The sequence below is a fragment of the Arvicanthis niloticus genome, chromosome 15, assembly GCF_011762505.2.
Source record: "Arvicanthis niloticus isolate mArvNil1 chromosome 15, mArvNil1.pat.X, whole genome shotgun sequence".
Classification (NCBI taxonomy): domain Eukaryota; kingdom Metazoa; phylum Chordata; class Mammalia; order Rodentia; family Muridae; genus Arvicanthis; species Arvicanthis niloticus.
In genome coordinates this window covers 66363832-66388835 of record NC_047672.1, presented here as the reverse complement: position 1 = coordinate 66388835, position 25004 = coordinate 66363832, and the positions used below count along the sequence as shown (strand labels likewise).

The following is a 25004-nucleotide window of genomic DNA, read 5'->3' as shown; positions in this document are numbered from 1 at the left end:
AGATGAACACCGTACAAACAGGAAAGAAGATCTCAATATAATACACAAAATAGATCAATAGCAAGCAAAATTAGGCCAGCCAAGTTTCAGTTAAGCCCTGGTGTGAACAAAGCAACTTCTAGGTCAGTTGCATATCTGAATGTATCTGGGTCTAGGCTTCATTCTTCTCTGGGTGGAGACACACTTTTATATCCTACATCCTGTAAATCCTGAATTATTGCAGAGGCAGCAGCTCTGAGGATGCCTTTGAAGTCTCCTCCGAGGAGGCATTGCTAGCCCAGCTGAAAGTATGCCACACCATCATTAAAGGAAGATATTAAATTTGGGAATGTCTGTTTACAGAAGGCTAAGCTATTTATTTATTTTTACATATTCAAAGAACATCAAGCTAACCTCAATAATTTAGTTAAAAGGGTCTCTGCTTGTTTATTCTCAAGCTAACCAGGCTCTGGGCTAAATTTTGTTTAATTCATTCTTCTAATTTTATTTTTTAGTGCTTCCTTTGTATAAAAATTTAAAGGACCAATTTTACACATACAATATTTTATTTAATACAAGAAATAGATTCTTGGAGTAAACTAGAATTATACTTAGGAAAAACAACAACAGAAAAGCAGTGGTCAATATTTTGAAGAATGGGGTGGTGTTACTGTGCAAATTAAGGTCAAAGTCTACCATTGTCCAGATAGCCTTCTTGGCTGGGTATAAAATGGCAGACTCCCTTTGTCCAGATAGCCTTCTTGGATTCAGTGGATTCCTGGGTAGATGACTTTTATCTTGCTCCATCTCTAGGGACATTCCATTACTGGGGCATGGGAGCGGGAAACTATTGATAGGGAGGTCTGGAAACTGTTCCTGGGAAAGTCCAGGCTTTATCTTACTTCATCTCTAGGTACATTCCATTACTGGAGTGTAGCGGCTAGAAACTATTTCTGGAGAGGTCTGGAAACTATTGCTGACCCATTGTCCTTGCTTCAGGCCAGATGGCTGGTCAGCTTCTGATGGCAGAGCAGTTTCTGACTAGATGCCTGGAACCTGGCATGTTTTTCTAGTAACAGAGTTGCCTGGGCTTGCCTGAACTTGCAGAATTCTTAGGCCTAGTCTCCTGGACTGCCAGTTTGAAGTCTGTCATGTAGTCAGCCTGTCTCACTTTCATTTTCTTGATGCAGTTAAACCCTCATTGAGATTCCTTCCATATTATCCTAGTCTGGGTGGCTATCATCAAGAAAGAAAAGACAAAAATTCTGGTGAGCATGATAGTGAAAAATCATTTACATTGTTGGGTATTGTAAACTGGTGCAGCCACTATGCAAGTCAGCATGAAGGCGCCTTAGTTACTTTCTCACTACATCCTTATAAACTTATATACAAAACATCCTTATAAAAGGAAACTTAAGGGAGAAAGAGTTGATTTTGTCTTACAGATTATGATGAGGAAGACTTGCCTGTGGCAGGGAAGGCCTGCTGACATGAGCATCAGGCTGGCTGGTCACATTGCATCTGTTCTCAGGAAGCAGCAAGATATGAACGAATGCTAGCGATTGGCTCAATTTTGACATTCTATATGGTTCAGGATCCCCTGTGCACAAAATGGTCCTGCCCAGAATTAAGATGAGTCTTTGAACATGACTCATCTTTGAACATTATATCAGTATAATCCAGGTAATCTCCAATAGGCAAGTCTGGAGGGCTATCTCCCAGGTGATTCCAGATACTATCAAGCTGACAGTTAAATGAATATTATCAAGTTGACAGTTAAATGTATATCACTGGACCTTTCTACAAAACCTCTAAATAGATTTACCATTTGGATATTTACCTGAAGGATTTCAACACAGCTCAGGGATCCTTAGAAAGCCATACTTATTGGTGCACTATTCACAATAGATATGAAATTTAACCAGCCTACATGTCCACCAACAGATGAATGGATACACACAAAGAAATTTTACTCAGCTGTCAACAAGAATGAAACCATGCCATTTCCAGGAAAGTTTCCGTTAAGGCTAGTTTAGTTATCAGTTCTATTGTCTGGAATTACCTGTGGAGAAACCGAGGCAAGAAAACATGTGCATTGTTGGTGGCATTGTGTCATGCATGCATTAGTTCACTGATCTTTCTTCTTTATTGAAGATGAAATGTGACTAGCTTTCTCAGGTTTTGAATATCTTGACTTCTCTGCAATGATTAATTTTTAAAATTTTTTTGCTTAGTATATAAACGAGTTTTATTGTGAAATTTTCATGTATATCTTAAATTTTCAAAGTGCCAGTTTGAAGTCTGTCATGGAGTCAGCCTGTTTTTATTTCTTTTCGCCTGCTGAATTTTTTTTTTCATGTATATCATGTGTCTTATTTGAGCTAAGGGTAAACGTTGATTTTAGTAGGTCAGCTACAGAAGAGAAAGAAAAGGGCTCAGGTATGTGACTTCTGTGAAATACTAAGTCTTATAAGAGGACAGAGTTTTAAGAAAGGTCCAGGAGGGGTTGGGGATTTAGCTCAGTGGTAGAGCGCTTGCCTAGCAAGTGCAAGGCCCTGGGTTCAGTCCTCAGCTCTGATAGAAAAAAAGAAAAGAAAGGAAAAGGAGAGGAGAGGAGAGGAGAGGAGAGGAGAGGAGAGGAGAGGAGAGGAGAGGAGAGGAGAGGAGAGGAGAGGAGAGGAGAGGAGAGGTCCCAGAGACCCAGAACTCAGTAAGACCCTCATAATGAGTTGGTGTCAGCTCCTGGTAGAAGATGGTAAGTCACTAGGAGAGTCCTCAGACCTGTTAAACCAAAGCTGACCAGTGGGGCTTTAGGAAAATGCTATGCAGATACGAGATTTGGGAATTAACATTTAAAATTCAGATCAGATACATTTATATATATACATTTATACAGAATGGATGGGTTTTTCTGAGGACTGTACTCTATTAACTATTAATTAACTATTAATCACTCTATTTCAATATTTACTCAAATCACCTATGTATTTCAGAGATTATCATGTTGATTTATTAGTAATACATCAACGATATATGGTGATGTGGGAAACGAAACCACTAGTTTCTTCAACTAGCTCGGAGTTTCTGCACAATACTTAGGCAAGCTAATTTCAGCCATGTTTTCAGGGGTCTATTGGTTACATGTACTTGAGCTATTTACTGAAGCCTAAGATATATTGATACGTTTACCAAGCTTTGGTTCAGAGGAAGGACAATTCCTGTCAGAGCTATTGAGATTCTTGTTGAAAGGACAGACATTGCGGCAATGGCTGGGCTTCAGATCCAATCTATAGCTCTGCCTGAGATCCAGGGTAGAAAATGGCAGTGCGAGGGGCTTCTGCAGAGGTGGAGGCAGTGCTGTTGTTTGGCTCCTCAATCGGTCAAGCTCCATGTGATAAATGCCAGAAGGCCAAGGAGGAAAAACTAAAGGATCAGAAACATGTTGGAAAGACACGGACTGGGATCTGGGTGGGAAAGTGTTAAACATATGCAGAGGCCTGTTGTAGTTTATAAAACGCTGGCAGCAAGGGAGCAACAGGAGGGAGAACCTGGGCCAGCCTAGGCCAAGGTGTTTTCTCTGAGGAGTCAGCCCTGAAGGGAGAGAGGAAGAGAAAAAGGGAAGAGACTGGCCTGAGACACCTGGGAAAGAAAGAGTAGGAGATGGAGATGTAGGTGGAGAGAGAGGGAGAAATGGAGGGAGGGGGAGAGGGAGAAGGAGGAAAGGATGGACTGAGGTACAGAGGGTGCAGAGGGAGAGAGAGAGGGAGGGAGGGAGGCTCCTTCCTGGGTGTTGGTAACTGTTGGGCGGAGCCTAGAGGAAATGCTAACACTAACAGGAAACAGTCACTAGGAAGCAGTCCGTTAGTCACTCCTGCCATCCCATCCCTGACATTCCAATACTGCCATGAGAGACTTAAATGCAGAGGCCCTGCCGTATTTCTGGTATTATTTAATCACGCGCAAAGACTAGATTATGCTTGTGCTTATTGGTCTGCCTTTGTCTTTTCAATGAAACCAGCTCATATTTAAATATAGCATTCTCAAATTTTACAAGGTTTTTACACCTACCCCTCCACTTCATGTGTTGTCTCTTAAAAAAACAGAGTGCATGATCAATCACAGGAGGAATGGGTTAGTAAATTTACACCTTGGTTTGTCTTAACGTACAGGCTGGCCTACCCTCAGGGACCTAGCAGCTGCTTTAACCATGGTGATGGGTGACCGGGTGACCACCACCAGGTGCCAGGTGTGTGCAGAGATAAAAGGGCCACCAGCCAACCCAGTTCTCTCTCTGCCTGCATGTTTCCCTGTGTCCTCTGCATTCCCTGTCTGTTCTCCACGCTCGCTCTCTCTCTTTTCCTTGCTACACTCACGCTCTGCTCCCATCTGCCTGTTTACATGTTCACTAGCATGTCTCTGCCTTTTCTCCAGGTCCTCCTCTCCCCCTCTCCCCTCCCCCAATAAAGCTCTTTTACACCAGAGCTGTTGCATGACATAGTTTCTCAGGGGTGCACCTTGGCTTGAGGCAACAAGAGGTACCCACCTCCTTGAGACATTATATCTTTTTTTTTTTTTCTGAGACAGGGTTTCTCTGTGTAGTCCTGGCTGTCCTGGAACTCACTCTGTAGACCAGGCTGGCCTCGAACTCAGAAATCCGCCTGCCTCTGCCTCCCGAGTGCTGGGATTAAAGGCGTGGGCCACCACCGCCCGGCGAGACATTACATCTTATTAACAGTTGCATTTAAACATTTGTTGTTGTTGTTGTTACTATTAGTATGTGTGCTGTGTGCATTTATGTGTGAAGGTTCACACATGCCATGGCCTGTGTTTATGTAGGTTAGAGAACAACCTTTGGGAATCTGTTCTTTATATATTTACATTGGTTCTGGGGACTGGACTCAGGAACCAACCTTGCCCATAAGCACATTTGCTGGCTGAGCCATCTTGTCAGTCTCTTGGTCTATCCTTCGGTTGTCAATAGAACATGGTTAATTTGTCTTTGTGGTGGTCGATGCTCTGAAGAAACCTTGTATTTGTTTTGGTTTGTTTTTTTGTTTGTGGTTTGTTTTAAGATAAATAGCAGTAATAATGGAGAGTGAGAGAGAACATCCCTAATTCCTCTTAATTCCTTCCAGCCATTTGCTCACAAACGGGACACTGGAGACTTTTAGAATGCATGGGTTCATCTGTTCTGCCCTAACTGCTCATTTTCCTTCATTTTGAAAGACCCCAAAAGGGGACCCTCACCCAAGTCCGGACCTGCACGAACTCAAGGACACATGAGAAACCATCTTGATGCAATTGCAGAGGAGGTTTAATGACGAGGGCCCCCGGGCCGAAACATATTTCACGCAGGAGATAGAGATTCCGACCCCGGACCCAGGAAACTTGGGATATTTATCAGTAGGGGTTGGGGAGAGCGGGAAAATTTGGCACGGTTACATATGATTGGTTGCACTTTCCCGGGGCTACACATGATTGGATATTTCAAACATCAGCAACTTGCAGAACTGGCAGAACTTGCAGAACCTCGGACCTCCCAGAAAGGGAGGGAGAGAGAGGTAAACACCAGATAGCCCATTACTCACTTGGGCTTGTTTGGACTTGTCTGGGCACGCCCTTGCATGCCTTTATTTTTGGTCACCCTGCCCCTGCAGGGACTTAATATTTTATTGTGACTAAATTTAACAAATTGTTGGTGGTCTTTGCTGACCATGAATGTTTCAACACTGCTTTCAAATTTTATTTTCACAGTTTCTCTCTCTCCCTTCCTCACTTCCTTCTCTCCCTCCTTACTCCCTCTCCCTCTCCCCCTTTCCCTACCTACCCACTCTCTCTTCTCTTTCCTTCTTCTCTCTCTTTCCATTTCTACATTCCTATCAACCTTCTTCCCCATCTCTCCTCTTTTTCTTTCTTTTTTTTTTTATGATTGTCATTTAATTTCTTAAAACAAGCTGAAATATCTCCACAGTTTCCTTCTCATTCTGATTCTAGGCTGTCACTTGAGATTTTAATACTTTTGGTGAGTTCAGTGACGACAGCTCACTTTCAGGATCTAAACTTCACACTACTTCTGGGGCATTACCTAACCAGGATTCCAGCTCATTTCCTGTCAGGTTGGATTCCTTCAAGTATTTTGATTAGTTTTTCAATGATATTACAATTATAATGTGTTAAAGTTATCTGAGAATAATTTTTCTTCTCAATCCAGCTTCTAATTATACTGAAATATTTTATGGAATACTTTTACTATGTAAGATGTAATAATGATTTTATATTTTACTTATTGACAGAATTACTTAGTGCCTTATTATTTTCTTCAGTTGGACCAAATGTTAGACACACTACTTCCAGTTTCCAGGCTCTTTCTTAGGCAAAGCCTCAAGTCAACTTAACAAGGCAGAGATGACTTAGGAGACATCTTTGAAGAGTAAAGACCTGGGAAGATGGTGGCGATCACCCAGTCTCTGTGTAGAGAAGCACAAACTTTAAGAGATGCCTTGCTCTCTGTGTGAGGACAGAAACCTAACTTGAGTTTTCTTACTCCAAATTGCAAAAACTGTATTTTATCTTGAAGATACCAGAACTATGTTATTTCTGGGGGAGGAAAGAAGGAAGTGTCTTCTTTAACTCTTTAATTTTAGCACGTTAAGCCTTCCTCCCCCCACCCTTTGTTTCTTCTTTAGTCTTTCTTCCTCTCTTCCTTCTTATGCATGAATCTTTAATTTGCATTGTTATATACTTGGATATTTTTAGTAAAAACATATATTTTAAGTTATTTTATTTCAGGGAAAGTTAAGGCATCCTAGGTGTATAGGTGGTAATTGCTTTTCCTGTAGGGTTAAACTGACCGAGGCCCAAGCATTTGTTATTTCAAACAGTTATTGTCAAATACTTATTCTGTGTTTCACTTACACTAGTGTAAATGCTATAATAATGATAACCAAAACATACTTGCCACCCACTGAAAACTAAAATTAATCTGACCAATCTCATCTTCCTAAGATCCTAAAGTAGTATTATACACACACACACACACACACAGAGAGAGAGAGAGAGAGAGAGAGAGAGAGAGAGAGAGAGAGACAGACCCACACAATTGGTCAGTTTGCTGATGATCGATTTTTGCCACAGGTTTGGTTATCTTTTGTTTCTTTTTTGTTTCGTTTTTGTTTTTCAAGACAGGGTTTCTCTGTATAGCTTTGGCTATCCTGGAACTCAATCTTTAGACCAGGCTAGAAATCTACTGCCTCTGCCTCCCTAGTGCTGGGATTAAAGGCGTGCACTACCATTGCCTGGCTTATTTTTTTGTTTCTTTTTTTATTGTTTTTGTTTTGAAATGCCCAGGTGCAACTCTGAGTGCCCTGAAAAGAAATAAGAATTTTTTGGTTTTCAAAAATACAAAGCATTGAGAGTTTTAAAAATATTTTCACATATCTCATTTGCAGCAATTTTTATTGATAAATGAAAGAAAACTAAATGTAGTCTCTGCTGGAATGCATTGGTTATTTTACTGCCGTACAATTATTCCACTGGACCAGCCTTTTTGGCAATTTATGCGATCAAATTCTAATCCCTCATGGACCACTCTTTCCAGATGTCCACCACTCTAAAGCTTCCCTGAGACTTTAGCTTGGAAACTCACAACTTTTCCTGCATCTTGCTAACAATATTTCCTCAGCGATCTCATTTTCTCAGTTGAATGGGTAAAATCTAGTCAGTGTCTCAGCTGGGCTTGAGGCATGGAGGACTGATGTTTTGCAAACTTATGCAGAGATTCTATTCCCTTGTTTAATTTTGTAATATCCTTACACCCCTCCCCTAGTTGGTTATCCTTTACTTCTTTTTAAAAAAATTATCACTAACAAGTTTAAAATATTTTCATTCTACAATTCGTATTTATGTGCACTTCTTTTTTAATGTATATGATGAGGTCTGAGTTAATTAGAATTTATCAAATCCTTATACATGTAAACTCTGTGTTCAAGCTGATGAATGGTTCAGTATCTTTATTTATTTTTATTTATTCTTCCACTCTGCTTGAGAACAATTTTAAGTCTTTTTACTCTCTTCCAAATGTTAATCCCTATTAGCTTCCGCTGCTTTCTGAGCAGGTGACTTCATATTCATATTATTTCACCATGAAAACAATAGACAACAGAATGAATCCTTTTGTTTTAACCTTCTTTATACAGAAGCTAGTGTCTATACTCAATTTCTTGGATCTTCCTTACATTTTTGTGTGTGATAAGGTAATGATTGTAAGCCTTACCTGACAATGTATGAATGTACTCCTGCCGAGGCTGAAAAGTTTATTGATAAATGCAAGATGTCAAAGTTGATATTTTCAATATTTATTAGTAAGGCTGATACAACAGCCTTTATACAGCACAGTTTACATAAGTTACCAAGATACAACTGTGTACAGTCACAAAACCAAGACATATTTTTACATAGAATAAAACTCAAGACAGATTTACAAGCATTTTGTCTCTACACAATTCTCATTTATTTTCAGGTCAGTTTATACAATCACTAGCCCAAGAATTTGCATTTGTTCATTAAATTTTTCAGACTGTTTGGTAAACAAGAAAATAATAAAAAGATAAGCAAATCACCAAGAAAGCATGCAAAGTATCATCAGAAACTAGACACATCTCCAAGAACTTTATGTTTTATTGGAAATAAATTTTATTAGGTTTTAAACTTTTCTTAGACAAGAAACACCATTTTTAAACAGATGTGTTGTTAAGATATTAGCACACACATTAATCAGTAGTGGGAGCACCTGAGCACATCACGGAACAAATATATGGACACAGTCGAATGATAACCACAGTCACATGCTGACTTCCAAAGGATGAGGCTAGCTCTACAGTCGCTATGTTACCAAATGTTTTGTTATATACAGGAGAACAGATTCAGAAAATGCTCTCAGTCTACCTATCAGATAAAGAACTTGATTAAGTGATTTTGGTTTATTGTGAATCTTCAATAATAGCCACACAAGACATACAGAAAACATCAATATGTCATAGTCAATGAGAATATAGGTATCACTCACTCATTCATTCTTGTGTTACACTAAAGGCAAATAATTATTAAGAAAAACTCATGATTATTTACTGAGCTTTCACTTTAATTTCAAACCCAAAATTAGAGGGGAAGTCACTTCTGTCATATGTATAGTATAAACACATGTAGCTGTAGTTGGCTAATTTTGGACTATTTGACATTATAGCAATTAAAATAAGTTTTTTAAAAATATTGTTAGTTATGATTTAAATAATAAAGTAAAAAAATACTATAAACATCTTTATGATACTTTAATGAAATGAAGCATTGATTAAATTATTTCTAAGAAACTGGGCACAGTATAGTAACAAATAATTTATTTTACTCCATATCACTGCCACCACTATTGTTACTATGACTACCACCAACATCATAACAACCATTCTATAGTAAGAATCAATATCAGCTGGTTACCAGCTATAATATTCCCAGGATATAACTAGTCTAGTGTGTATGATTCCCCCAGTCAACCTCATAGATATGCAGAGAATGTATATTTAACTATCATGATCTATTAAAATATGGACCATATTAGGATCAAGGGCAATTACTACCCCTTAATGTTGAGTATTGTTCTTTTAAAACACAAATGGTAATCAAATGAGTTCAGAGTCACCAAAATTTTTCCTAATATTAAATAAAATCAGAGAAAACACCAACTTTTTGCTACTAGTGTTATCTGTATCTATAATAATGATTCTATACTTTCCCATCTTTTATTAAAAAAAATCACTCTGTGCTTTTTCTTCTCTGTTGAAAGACTTCTTAATACTAAATTTAAACCAACAAGTAACTTTCATCTCTGATGACTCAATGGACTAGTAGGGAAATGAAATGTTTCTCAAGGTTTAAGGGTTGCAAGAAGATTACTAATCTAGTAATTAGAGATTATAAACTGTTACTATTAAGATAAAAAAGCTAATTCTAATAACATAAGATAAAATAAAAAAATGTAAAATCATATATTGTGTTATTTACAAAAAAAGTAAAAAACACTAAGAGCCCTATTTGCAATTAAAAAAGAAATAGTTTTGTTGTGAGAAGGGCAATCAGCGTCCCTCAGAAGTGCATTCATATGAGAATTGGTGTTGCATAGAGCAATCCCAGTTACAGTCTAGGAGTTTCGTCAGCTGCAAACTTGGCACACTGGCAGGATCTTTTTCTTTCTCAAGGGGAATGCTGGTGCATGATCAGAAGCTCGGTCACTGACTCCCTTAATTGGTCTGATTGACCTAACCCATTGCTAGTTTCTTAGAATGGAGCAGCAGCTGTATTAGGATGCCTTCCGTTCTTTCAGGCTTAATAGCTGGCTACTCAGGATGATCTTGCTCTGGTGTGTAAGGTGTAACTAGAATGGAGTAAGCTACCATGCTATACAACCTTTCATGGAACCCTTGGAGTACCAGTGCTGTAGAACAGAATCAGGGATGAACCAGAGCTTATTGTGAAGAGAGCTTTTTGATGTCAACAGATCCTCTTACACTTCTTTTCCCCCTCTGTTGTGACTGATTATAGGCTTCCTCAAATGCGATTGTCTGTTGGAAATATTCATGGCTACCACTAGCAGATCTAGTAGTCTCTAAAACTAAAATGGTACTGATATCCTAGCTTTGAAAATTTGCATCTCCCATTGTTCACTTTAGAAGATGCTAAGTGGTAAATGGCATCACACTGTCTAGTGGGAGGGACAAAACGATGGAGAGAAGAGAGTGGTGGTATTTTAGGAAAACCAGTGTGGATTTATATATTTTTTAAATCAGTGTAAGATATACAATTTGTCATATACTAGAAATTCTTTACTTCTAGTATTTTAACATTAGTTTCAAATTTAATGTTTTTCTCTAAAATATGAGAAAATTCAATATCCAATCAATAATTTTGAGATCATTTACTGTAATCCTACTAGAATTTCATCTTAAATAAACAATTTTTTAGCTTAAAAGCTTCACAAAGCAATTCAGTTTATTTTGGGTAGGGTTTGGAAATGGGATTGTAGCCATGTACTTTAATAAATTTGGTGTGACAAATAATTTTTACTTAATATTCAATCCTTTTCATGTTATGTGAAAATTTATATTTAAATACAAATGAGTTTTGGAACAATTTGCTGGTTTTTTTCCCATGCTGATGCTCACCAATGGTTGGAAGTTGTTTCTCATATATAAAATTTGAGAATTAAAAAGCTACATAATAATTAACTCTCGGTTTATATATAAAGCTATATTTGCAGTGTGCTTTCCTATCTCATATATTTCTTTATACACCATTATTTCAAGGGAAAGTGAATTTAAATGATATTTGCAAAGTGATATGTGCAAAGTAAGTAAAATCAGGACTAGAAGCCAGGATTTATATCCCAGCTGAGTGTGTTTCCCACAATTTCTGTGTTACTTTCTTTATGGACATTGGTGGTTGATGGGGAAGAGAATGTTTCATACATTGGTTGTTTGAGTCTATATTATTAAAATAGGCAAATATGTTTTAATTTCAAACATTGACTCCTTCCATTCTTTCCCATCATGTGTAATTTCTAATTCTGATATCACTAGCAAGAAAGCAGACTAGGAGAAGGAACATAACATTGATATCAAAATTTTCATTAAGTAATCATTGAGTTTAGAGAAAAAACATGGAAAATCAGAAAATGACAAGAGTTTAATCAGTATCAGGTGACAAATACAGTTTGTTTGCCAGAACAATAATTTTACGTCTCTGACAGAACACTATTCAAGAGAAAGGAAATATGTACTATAAACATGTAACAGTAGTTCTTCAGAGAACAAGAAACCTTTTTCTTAGGGCACACCAGTTAACCTAGATACCTTGGTGTGTACACTTGATAACACCTTGACTTAATACAAATTGTGGAGATTGTAATATTTTCAACCAATATACATATTTTGTGGGTTAACATTCTTCTTTACTATCCAGTCTCTAATTTTTGTTTTATTTCTAGATAAATACAATTTCATTTTAACCTACTATTATCTTCACTCTTCACTATTTTTAAATTACACCAAAAGTGATGTGCTTTTGCCACATAGAATTCAGACCTACTGCTGTGTAGCTTTCTAATGAAGACACAGGAAGAACATGCACTGTGTAATCTAAAGTCCATCGTTCATAACTCAGGCTTCATTTCCCAACACAGTCACCTTATAATCCTGTAGACAACTCAGAATTGAATCTTATGTCAGATTCCAAAACAGGAGGTTTTATGAGAATGTAAGACAAGGAGTTTTGATCTTTTGAAAACCAAGATTCATTACATCAGGGTTTTTTTGTTTTTTTTTTTTTTTGTGTGTGTGTGTGTGTGTGTGTATGTATAAGCAATTGCTTTCATACTATCTCTTAACACCATAATAACCTCTGTGCCTTTTTTTCTTTCAGTTCCAGCTCAGTCTTTAAAAAAAAAATCAAATCTTCTTTCACAGTTTCTCTTCACAGCTATGAGCAATCCAGTGTCTCTGGCCTGTTTTCATCAGTTTGCTTTCAACACAGGAACTTTTAAAGTCTCTTTGTATGCCACAGCAATGCCGTCTGTTTGCATCTTGTTTTCTATCTCATGTTTGCCCCTGAAAACATAGATCAGCACAGTAGTGTTCAGCTACAGTTTTGATCTGAGGCCATGGAGCTCTGCTTCCTCACCCTGAGCAGACACATCTTCAGTGTGTTTGAGTAGGACTCACCAACAGTTTGTGCCAATTGACTATTCTTTTTCTCAGATCCACTTTGTCAAGCCAGATACAAGCTTCTCCAATCAAAGTCTTCTTCATAAACTTCCCTCCATTGGAGAAAAGTAAAATCTAGAAAACAGAGTCAGAATTATATATAGATAATACATACATATGAACATTTTCTAATTTTTAAGAAGTTTTTATCACAAAAAGGTAACTAGAAAGAGAGGGAGATATAAGGACATATTACATAGACTTGAAAGTCAGCAGAGATATTCTTGAAATATCTATTAATATAAATTAGTTCAGATCAATGTTTTTATTATTCTTCCTTAAATTTTACTATATCCTCAAATCACACACTATGAAGGATAGACAAATATAATATATAATATATCATATATGCTCATTGTAATTGATATGCTTAAATTGATGAAAACTTTCATCTTTAAAATCTATAACTTCATATATAACTACCAGTTTTGGGTTTAGGGATTTCATATATTATTTTAAATCATTCGAGTCCATATTTTTATATTAAGTTAATTTCAGGAAAATTCATGATGTTCCATTCTTGTGGCTATCCTCTCTTAATTTAATCTAAGAATGATACATTTCCTTGTATAGGATTTAGAGTTTTTTTGTCTTTAGTGATGTATACTAATTCTGTCAATGGAGCTTAACTTTATCTTTTCAAATATATGTATATAAAACATATACATATATATATATTAATTTAATTTATGTGTTTGTGTGTCTGCTAAAGTCCTGAAGACAATTTCAGAGCCCTTGGAGCTGAAGGTACAAGAGTTGACAGTCAGCTGACTTGGATCTCAGGTGGTGAACTTTAGTCCACTGGAAGAGCAGTAGGTAGTTTTAAGCACTGAGTTATCCCTCCAACCTCAGAACTTTTATTTGTAATGTATATTCACCTCCACTGGATGGTATTAAGTGCTGGTACCATGGAATAGTTTCATATATTTCCATATATTCTCCTCTATCCACATTTCCTTTTTCTGCATGTCTACTGAATGCATGTTAGGTGATAATCATTCTGCTAGACTACAGGGAAAAAACTAATGAAAATTAAGCCTTGCCATAGAGAAACAGTGGCATGTAAACATATAGACTATTGAATAGGAGAAACTCTGTTTAGTAGAGTAATAAGTGAGGTAATTAATGAATAAGGTGTTATGAATTATACTTAGGGTTCTCAGTAAAAATGAATATTGTGCTGGGCAGTGATGGCTCACGCCTTTAATCCCAGCACTTGGGAGGCAGAGGCAGGTGGATTTCTGAGTTCAAAGCCAGCCTGGTCTACAGAGTGAGTTCCAGGACAGCCAGGGCTACACAGAGAAACCCTGTCTCAAAAAACCAAAAAAAAAAAAAAAAAAAAAAAAAAAAAGAATATTGAAAGATGGGCTATAGAGATGCATGAGAAAGAAGCTTTGAAAGGGCGGAAAATATGAACAAGGAACTCAAGGCTTAATGTAACTTAAAGAGACTCAGGTGTGTCTGGAATATAGAAAAGTGACAAGGAACTGAGACCAAATCAATATAAATAAAGCCCTCTTGATACAATGATACAAGAATACAAGAATGATACATGAAAATGACATTTCACCAGATTTAATAGAAATCAAACAATGCCTGCTAAAGATAACTCTGGCAGCTGTGTGATGAACTTAATGAGATGAGACCTCAGGAAGAAAAGGACAAGGTGACTTACCAAAATGTTGTAAATAGCAAAGTAGAGAGCCAAAAGACTTAGGGAGAGTGACCATGAGAACAAGAGCAATCCACCCAAAGAAGCAAAACAGAGTAGGGAACTGGTGGGGAACTGGATACAGTGAATGTGTTAACAACGGGGTTCACAGGGCTTCTGTGGTGATACTTCTAATGATTAACTATCATACGGCATATAATCAGTATCTAAGCACAGAATAACTGAATGAACACTAAGTATAATAATATGAATGAAAAAGTAAATCAGTAATATATAACACAGTTACCTGAAGCGAATGACCCGCAGGACTTAGGCTGAATCTAAAAGTTTCATTAAAGGAAGGCTCTCGATCGTGTCGGCATACCCTTGTTTTCTTTTTAATAACTTTTTTTTGGGTAGAGATGTTTATCACATATATTTTCACGTATAAATCTGAAAATAAGACATAAGCCCATTAAGTGTCCAATCCATCAATCACATTTTCTGTTGTCTGCTGATATTCTCACTATGTACTACACAAGCATAATAGATTATATACAATTTGTTGCAGAAAACATAAAGTGATTATAAGTATATCATTTTCTTATAAATTTAGGTTAGTTTTACTTAAATTAATTGTTGTTTATTATGTGTAGCACTTTAATTTTTATGCTGAAAAATCTAGCTGAAGTCTAGGAAAAAAAATTTTAGCCTTAAAGTGGAAATTAAATTAAATTATTTTTCACACATTTTTTCTAATGTATTCCATGCACAGGAGAAATTTTCCCTAAAATTTCTTGTAATATTTAAGGGATGGTCCTAGAAAACTAGTAGATATCCTTCATTGGTCATTATCTTGAAAGTACATACCTGGTAAATGATCTGGAGACTTAAATTTGTAGGTAATATTTCTGCACTGGAGAATTTCAACTATTAGTTGTTCACCATCTGTTTTCATTTCCTTTTTCAGTGCTAGCTTGATTTCTCCCATTACCTGAGTTTTAGCTAAAAGGATTTAACAAAAACAAGTTGAAGAATAATTAACTCCACTTATTAAATGAATAAGTTGAAGAATAATTAACTCTACTTATTAGCTAATCAGTGTTTCAAATGTTCATTTACTGAATTTTTATTAAGTATTAAATACTGTATTGTATATTGTAGATATAATGCACACTTCAAACCCTTAAGGAATAAATAGCTTCACGAGGATGGCATCATTCAGATACGTGTAAGAAAGCATGCTACACATGATGGTAGGCAAAAGAAATTATAAGTAGATGTGGTATTCAGCTGTAAAGTTTTAAGTTTGAAGAGGTAACTGATAACCTTGTAGGAAGAAAAACAAACATGGACATTACAAAATTCTGATACAATATAAAGGGGGAAAAAGTCTTTTAAAATGTAGTATGTTGTTTGCCAACAGTTGCATATCACCGGGCTCTCATGAATACATGGTAGCATACCCAAATCTTACCGTGTAGTTTCTATTTCCTGTTTCCTTTATACAATATAGACAGTAGTGATACGTAATGAAAAAAAATTGTATAAGGCATAAAGTATAAGTGATATCGACTAAATTCATTGTAGTTTCTTCTAGAATTTTAGAATTATTTTATTATTGAAGGAATTTTCTGTGCCATATCAAATCTGTTGTGACTTCACCATTTCTCTATTAACTCATGGACTCATTCACTGACACATGACTTGTTCATCTTTTTACTTTGAAATGAGTGTCCTTCTAACAGGACAAATACAATGTGTATAAGATGCATAAATAAGTATGAATACATGTTTATTTTAAAATCAGACTCTTACATTTCTAACGCTGATATATATATAATCCTCATAAACAAGACCCTCCTGATTCTTTAACAGTACAAATATAGCCTGAAAGCAAATGTTTGAGAATATGTTGTTGGCAGCCATGTTTAAAAAGGAAATATAAATCTATATATTTTAAATAACCACTAATCCAGACTCACAGGATTTTTCACATATTGGGAAAAGATAATTTAATTAGATATCTCTATGGATAAATAAATGACTAGGAAGAACAATTCTGAAGTATAGAAATATGGTTTCAAAAAGAATGTGACACCAGAACTCCTCTTGGAGAAGAGCTAGGACTGGAAGTAGGATGGGGATTAGCTGAGATGCAAGGGAAAAAGAATTCTGTTAAAGAATAAAATAAAATAGCATGTTAGCAGATAGGATTACCATGTGAGAAATCCAGGCACTGCTCATGGTTGGGGGGGGGGGGCAATCCAAGCACAATAACAGCTTCATTTCCACATTCAGAGCTCTGGAATTTATTTAACATCTCTAAACACAATGTATTCTCAAACATTTGTTTCCAGGATATACATTAGTACTTTAAAAAATCAAAGTAGCCTTGCTTGCATGGATTGTGTTCATCAGCATTGGAGTTTTAAAGTTCTAATTTAAAAATGAAATATAAAGAGAAATTTTAAGTAGTCATTCATTTGGCATGAATAAAAATAATATATAAGTAATGAGGAGTATTGTTTTATGTTCTTTTCAAATTTTCAAAATGTGTGCCTAGAAAACAAATACAACCTCATAACTTCTACATTAAATCCACTGCGATATATTATTTTCGTAAAAGTGGGTGAAGTTCATTCTTTCTTACAAATACAGAGACAAAAAAAAGGAGAATATTTTGTCATTCTTTCTGGTCAATTGTTAATAATCATGATACTATAGACCAGATGTTTAGCGATAGAAAGACAGATCTCAGCAATGTCCAGCTCAGCAGTGTCCGTAATCACATCAGACATGCAGAAGTTTACAAGGAAAAGAGAGAGTTGATTGCTTCTCTTGTTCTTCCTCTATCCTCTGGTCCCTTAGCCCCTCTCTCTCCACATGCTTATGGCAGGCCTCTACTCCTCTACTTCTCTCTCTCTCTCTCTCTCTCTCTCTCTCTCTCTCTCTCTCTCTCTCTGCGTTTTTCTGCATATACTACCCTCTTAACTCCCCTTCCCATACCATTAATAAACTTTATGAAAGAGAGAGAGAGAGAGAGAGAGAGAGAGAGAGAGAGAGAGAGAGAGAGTTGGCCAGCACAAGAGAATTCCAGACCCCAGCCCTGAGTAAATGAGTAATGAGCACATCCCACACCCAGCCCTGGAAAGCCTTGCTAGACCCTTGAGCTGGCAGCCTTAATTCATCACCTTGAGGTTGTCTGAGTCTCAGCAGCTTAACCTGTGAAGTTTTAAAAGTAAATTAATGTATAAAATACTTATTGAAATTAATCCTAGCTCAGCAGTGGTGGTGCACGCCTTTAATCCCAGCACTTGGGAGGCAGAGGCAGGTGGATTTCTGAGTTCGAGGCCAGCCTGGTCTACAGAGTGAGTTCCAGGACAGCCAGGGCTATACAGAGAAACTCTGTCTCAAAAAACAAACAAACAAACAAACAAACAAAAAAGAAATTATTTTTTCCATGTATTTTATACTGGTATTTTTTATATAAATTAATATTTATAAAAAACAAATAATTTAATTTGATTTTGGCAAAACTGGATCCTATTACCTCTTTAGCTAGATAACATGTTTCAGGTAGTGTGATTGTCAAATTATCTCTATTTTCAACAGTTTTTTTTTTTTTTAAGCACTTTCTGAGGTGTTTTTCTTTTCATTAAAATATGCAGTGATCTTCCCACTTCTCTCCTCAAAAAAGTTACACACATATTTGAAGTGTGTACTTGTCATATCTATGTGCCCACATTAATATAAATGTTGAAATTTCTAACTTACATTTTAGGAAAATATAAACCACTAAAATAAAACAATTATCTCACATACAAAAAAAAAAAAAAGAAAATATAGTCAGCATAATCACCATTTCATAGAAAATGGCAGTTTGTGTTTTGTGTACTTAAGAAACTAAGTCTAGGGTTCTGTGCCTCATAGACACCTTGTACTTCTTGTGAGTAAGGTTGTCACAGATTGACACATTTGTGGAAATAGTCACTGCGAAATGTCTTTGCAAAATGTATTTATATAATACACTTCAAATTGTATTAGAATGAAAGAATTTTAGAAGCAATTTTGTGGTTTATTTTAGCTAAATATTAGATTTTATAAATCAAGAAAGCTTCAGGTGGCTTAAAGTATGGAAAATGTCCTCTTGAAGGTATTGTCCACATATACACCTTGGGTCAGAGATGTAAGGTATAGACAAAACAACAAAAAAATCAAGGAAAATCTTCCAAAACTTCCAGGTGTTGTATTAGGCACCTTTAATCCCAGTACTGAGTGGCAGAGGCAGGTAGAACTCTATGTGCAAGACCAACCTAGTCTGAATAGTAAGGTCCAGGACTACCTCACAAAATACAAACAAATAAACAAGAAACATTTCTGAGACACTTATATATTTGTGAAAATGTTTGCTAAAGCTGCAGAGTTACTTAGTGATGTTCATATTAACTGAGGAAGTATTTATTTTATCTTTAAAGATTTATTTTTAAATTATTTTAAGTCTATGTATGCATATGTGTCTGTGCATGTGCATATGTGAATGCAGTTGCCCATGTAGTCCGGAAGAGGGAGAAGGTGCTGGAGCTAGAGTTACAGGATGCTGTGAGGCCTGAGAATTGGGTGCTGGAAACTGAATTTGGGTCCTCAGGAGAGCAGAGTAGTACTGCTCTTAACAGCTGAGCCACCTCTCCAGTCCCTGAGAAAATATTCCTTTGACATCACATTGTTAGAACCTCTAAATCTCCAACACTTAACTAAAATTCATGTAAATTTAGTTTTGTCTCAACATTTTTCAATGCAGAATCATTGTAGGTAAAGCTGTCTGTGAGAGTATTTTAATAAACAGGAAGTGACTAATGTGGAAAAGTAATGAATGAAAGAATAGAATTTTTAAAGGAGAAAACTATAAAATGAAGACAAGGCATATAGCAGACCATTAATGAGCACTTCTACTCAATGAAACAGGTGCCAGTTAACAAAGTTAGAGTTGATGTTATGGAAATGTGTTCACTTTAACTTATCACCTACCTCTCAGTGAAAGCAAAGCCAAGAAACTCTTATTAGACTGAACAGACCTTATTACACTTATTAGAATTAAGGTGGATTTTTTTTGGTAAGGATTTTATCTTCTATCATAGGGAGGTGGCAGGCACAACATTAGGATTCTGGTTTGAGCCTGCAGTGGTGGCACAGGCAGGTGTAGGTGATCTTAGAACATAGAAGGTGGAGGAGAAGGATGTAGGAACTTAAAATCATCCCTCATAAATACAGAACTTAAAGACCTATATATTGTTTCACAAAGAAAACTGGAAGCCCCTATGGTTTATATGTACTTATGCAATGTAAAATTATATAATTTACTATTTTCATATCTATTTCATATTTATAATATGATTAAGCTTTGGGTTTTCTTAAGATGTATAGTTCTGGGACTCAAATTAATAAATATCTTCTGTCCTAAATAATTTTGTATGTTTCCTAAAATTTAATCTTTATGGAAATTTTTACTTATGTTTATATACTTGTCAATAGTGATGTAAAGTTCCTCATATAGTAATTATTGCATTTATATATTATTTCCTATGTATCAACTTTATATATGTAATATTTTTTTTTTAAATTTCAATATTTAAATAAAATGTTGGCACTATTCCTCAAATGAAACTTAACAAGCTTTCATTCTTTACATTTTATGAGATTCATTACATTTTTAAAATATTATATTACATTATATTATGTTTTGAAGCAGGGCTTCTTGTAGACCTGGCTGGTAATAAACTCACTGTGTAGCTGAGGCCAGCTTGTACTTGTGTTTATATCTCTCTAGTTCTGGGATACAGGTGTAGAAGAATATTCTATCAGCAGTATGGCTGCTCTGGCAAGGGATCACATCCAAAGACCTAGATCTGTGCAATCTGGAAACATGTCTGCCATACACCTTTAATCCCTCAGGCTGAAATACAGACATGCCCTTAGTACACACCCTTAGGGTGAAATTAGTTTATAGAAGGAAGCAGCCATGTTTGAAAGTGACCTCTAATTGAGGGATAGACAAAGTGATGAACCAGAGAAAGATTTGACAGAGTGAGTCAGAGATAGAATACACCCAACTCTCATGAGAACAGCACAGGAAAGAGGATGAAAGAAGAGAAAAGACATGTCCTCTGACCCCTACAAATGCATCATAGTAGGCATATGCCCTACATATATTGAAACAGTAAGTAAAAATGTGTTTTTTGAAAACAAGAACTTCAATTATTGACCAATGATTATGCCACCGATGCCTGAGTTAGAGAATTCATAAGATAGAATTAGTGAACTTCTAGGAGATGTGACAAAACAAATTTCTTAGAAGGTCACCACTGTGTTTGATTTTAAAAGTAAAAGCATCTTCATCCTCACACTATATCAAGGACTTTAATCTATTTTTTCACAGTTTACATCTTTATGTTATCACATAAATAAAACATGTTATTTATCATGAATACCTATGTTAGGCTGACAAAACTGTAAAGGATATAAATTAGATTATTAAGTATTACCAATACTAATTTGTGATAAAAATATTTTATATGATAGTAATTTTGTCCTGTACAAACTCTTCTGTAATCATGCGTGAGATAAGGAATTTGAGATTTAGGGAAAATGCTATATGTTTTCTTGTGTACATAGAGGTGAACTGGGAACTCAAGATTTGTGAGGATGTTGGTCTAGAAAACAGTAGGATTGGGGAATAGGATAAATATATACCATTTTATTCACAAATATTAACTTATTTTTATAAATGACTCCTTTATTTGAATGGCAATAGTACTGAAAACCATCTAAGCAACACTCATGCTGTGTTCATGGCATCTTGTATGTTCATTAGCCCATAGACGTTACAGTGTAAAGACTATTTATCATTGTCATTTTGATCACAGAGAATACACCTAGAATATATAAGATTATTTGTCTAACCTCTCTAACTGTTACGGGAGGCTTTAAAAGGTAATTATCATTTCCACCTCCATCAAAAGAAAGCTAGTTATCTAGTCTAATTCAAAACTTGGGGATTTTCCTTTCAATTGTGTTGAGCATATTACTGAGAGGTGCTTTGAAATTCTTTCCCAGCCTATTGAAAATGAGTCATGTTTGAGTCTTCTTTGCTTTTCATGGGTGTTGTCTTAGTGAGGGTATTTACTGCTGTGAACTGACACCATGACCAAGCTAATGCTTACACAACATTTAATTGAGGCTGGCTAACAGTTTCAGAGGTTCAGTCGATTATCAGCAAGGTGGTAGCATGGCAACATCCAGGCAGACATGGCGCAGGAGGAGCTGAGAGTTATACAGCTTCATCTGAAGGCTGATTGAAGAAGACTGGCTCCCAGGCAGCTAGGGGGAGGGTCTTAAAGCCCATACTCACAATGACACAACTATTCCAACAAAACCATACTTCCTAATGGTGCCATGTCAGGCCAAGCATATATAAACCATCACAGGTATGTAGATAAGAGCCACTATGAAATGAATCCTAAGACATGTTCTTGTATTGAGGCTGAGGACTGAGAATGGAGATAGTTTGTCATATTTTCACTAATCTTATTTTCCTAAGGGAGAATAGTTTTCTGAGCTGTTATAAGGACTTTTATTTGCAATAACTCAGAATCAACAAAATAGATACATCATACAAGTATTATTTTGACGTGTTCAGATTTAAGAGTTTTGGGAAAGTAGGCCAAGCCTGCAGATTCTTTCTGCATCCTGAGCTAAGACATCTTTCTTTCTGAGACAAAGCCCCAAAGAGCATAATTCAGGGAAGAAAAGTAGGCTTTTCTGATGTATTTCCTCTCACGCTTTTAATGGTTTTTAAGAAGCCCTTTGACACATGCCTCTTAGCATCCATTTTATTGTGATTAAAAATAGCCAAGATCTCCGTAAAAATTCTCTATTGGAATTCAGCTATTACCTTGTATGAGACGACAAAAACCAGATAATCTCACAAGATGAGAAATTGAGAACATAAGAGGACATGACTTTTTAAATGTTTCAAATTTTGAAATAGTTCCCTAAAGCCTGAAGGAAACAATGCCTGGGCATGAGTAAAAGCTGGTGAGTGGGAGAGCTGAGAGAAAATAACAGGACACAGCTGATATGAACCCAAATCTGGAAGAATGAGGGGGAAGGGGGTTCAAAAAACAGGAAAGGAAGGTCAACACAAAGGAGAGGAGAGGGACAAATAATACTAAGGTTGTTTGATAAAGCTCCAATAAATCTTATTATTTTATATTTATATAAAATTACATACTTGATTGTCTCTCTATCTTAGTAATGGGAGACCCCAGTATGCTGGACTTCTGCAGAGTAAAACACTCTTTGCATTTACATATTATTTGAGTCAGGAATATCATTTTTTGGAGACTCATGGACCCTTACTGTTGGTCAGGGTAGTCCAAGTGACTCTCTAAAGAATATAGATTGTGGCTATTGTCATCTATTGCCTCTCAAAAGTTAAGGTAAGACCCTATTTCTGAAGATACCTACATTTAGGACATAGGACACAGCTCATTTGTGCTGTGTCTAACCTGAAAGCTTGCTTTCTACACAGTTTAACTACCATGGTATCAGGAAATGCTATGCAAGTTGCTGAGAGAGGGAAGCAATTACTCGTCTTACTCAGCTGTGATACCTGTGAACCACAACAATGACCAACATGCATGGCAAAGTATCCATGAAAGTGTAGTAAGCAGCATTCACTCAAGGGCCAGTCAACAGGGGAGAAACCATGCCTGGTTCTAGAATCCTAACCAAATCTTAGGGGTATTTAGTCCACAAATTTTACCAGAGAATTTATTACTCCCACATTATTATCCTAAATCTTAACTATACGTAAGAAGAGCTATCACTCCTCATTAAAGAGGCTTCTTGTACTAAATGGAGTCCATCAAAGAAAATTACAATAACTAGATACAATAACTAAGAGGTCATTGGGAACCCACAGATATCCATGTCCCAATGGACACATGCACTTCATAGTTCATGTTTCTATGGCTCAAGGAATTTCGCAGTAAAGGGGGTGCAAAAATTCTAAGAGCCAGTAACTAGACTTCTGTGAAACTGTGGCATTATAACAGTTTCCTCCAAGGTTAATTAGCTTTTCATCTTGGAGGGAAAGTTGTTAAGACATAAGATATAAAAGAAAAGTAAAACAGTAGCAGTTTTTAAAGTGAGAGATTTACAAAGCTGTAAAATAACAGAATGCTCTAATGGGAGGAGAAAAAAATTCATTCTTCAAGGAAGCTTCTTGAGATAGGCAATAATTCAAAATAGCTACAGGAAGTCCCTGAAACCTTCCAGAATCACTAGTCACCTCCCTCCCCAAGAGCAGTACACTGCTGAGAGTCACTCTCACACAAGCCAAGCTCCAAAGAAAAGTCTCAGTCAAGCCCAGGAAAAACCAGAGACCAGACAAGCAGCTTGGAAGAAGCAGAGAACTGCATAGAGCATGCAGTTCTATGTTTGTGGGACACAGAACAAAGACCAGATGAGCTTCCTAGGAGGCTCAGACCTTCTAGTTACTTAGAAATAACTCTGAAAGCTTTGAACTACCTGTAGTATGGGCAGTTTGCTCCAGCTTTTGTGGGTGATCATACATGCTGGGGTGAGCTTTGATGAGGTCATTGTCTTTGAGCCATTTCTGCTCCTTCTTCAGTAGCCCCTCACCCATATTCCTGTAAGCCTCCCCAGTAAACTCACTGGCTCACCATATTGTTGACTTCCTGTGAGGTGAGTAGATATCTCCTGGGAAAGATCTGTCACACAAAAACAATCTAACACAGATCTTAACAATAACAGTATCAATAGACATGCTAAGATGGAAGGGGAAAATCTAGGATTATACTCTGAAGAACTACTGGTAACAGATGACCATTGAGAGAAGTGAGAGTTAGCATATCCTAGAGATTAGCTCCCTAGAGTGGTCAGCCTCGAAACTCTATACACACAAACAAGATAGACTCAGTGGCTGGGACGGATCTGCAGGAAGGAAGGAAGGAAGCAAGGAAGCAAGGAAGGAAGGAAGGAAGGAAGGAAGGAAGGAAGGAAGGAAAAGAAAGAAAGAAAGAAAGAAAGAAAGAAAGAAAGAAAGAGGTGTAATTATATTTAAACAAAAAATGTATAGTAAAATAGAATGCTAAAAAAGAAGCTTATATAATAGGTATGTTACCAGAAGTCCTTTTCCAGGGAAGAGATAAGACCAATAAATAGGTCAAAGCCAGCTTGCATGCCTAGGCTGTCCATGAATGCCATCTCACTCAGCCTAATGACCTGTCATTGAAAAGCAGGCAGCTACTTGCCCTGAAAATGTTGGGTCAAATTAATATGCTTGTAATGCAGAGGATTATGTGCTGCATTCGGAGAATTAAATCAGACAATAGTAATTCTGCAGAGTAAAAACTCCTGTGAGGAAAAATGCTTTGCCCCTACTGAGTAAAGCTGGCAGAGACTGCAGAATGTCAGCTCCTCCCAGGAATGTGTGGTGACTTGGTAGCCATTAATCCCCTTGTGAACCTGTGGGGCAGCTATTG

The 25004-nt window shown here is 36.5% G+C and overlaps 1 protein-coding gene across 7 annotated transcripts in view; it reads right to left on the bottom strand.

Moving 5' to 3' along the window:
* Nucleotides 1–8317: 8317 nt before the first annotated feature.
* The window catches only part of Pclo (piccolo presynaptic cytomatrix protein), a 323641-nt gene continuing 306954 nt past the window's right edge, over nucleotides 8318–25004 (bottom strand). For 6 of the 7 annotated variants that reach the window (XM_076913130.1, XM_076913133.1, XM_076913131.1 and 3 more), the window contains 3 exons: nucleotides 15307–15441; nucleotides 14744–14889; nucleotides 8318–12860 (listed from right to left, as the gene is read on the bottom strand). In XM_076913130.1, coding sequence (XP_076769245.1) covers nucleotides 12720–12860; nucleotides 14744–14889; nucleotides 15307–15441 — 422 coding nt within the window. In that variant the 3' untranslated portion in view covers nucleotides 8318–12719. The remainder of the gene's footprint in view (nucleotides 12861–14743; nucleotides 14890–15306; nucleotides 15442–25004) is intronic. The other variant, XM_076913132.1, reaches the window with a different exon arrangement.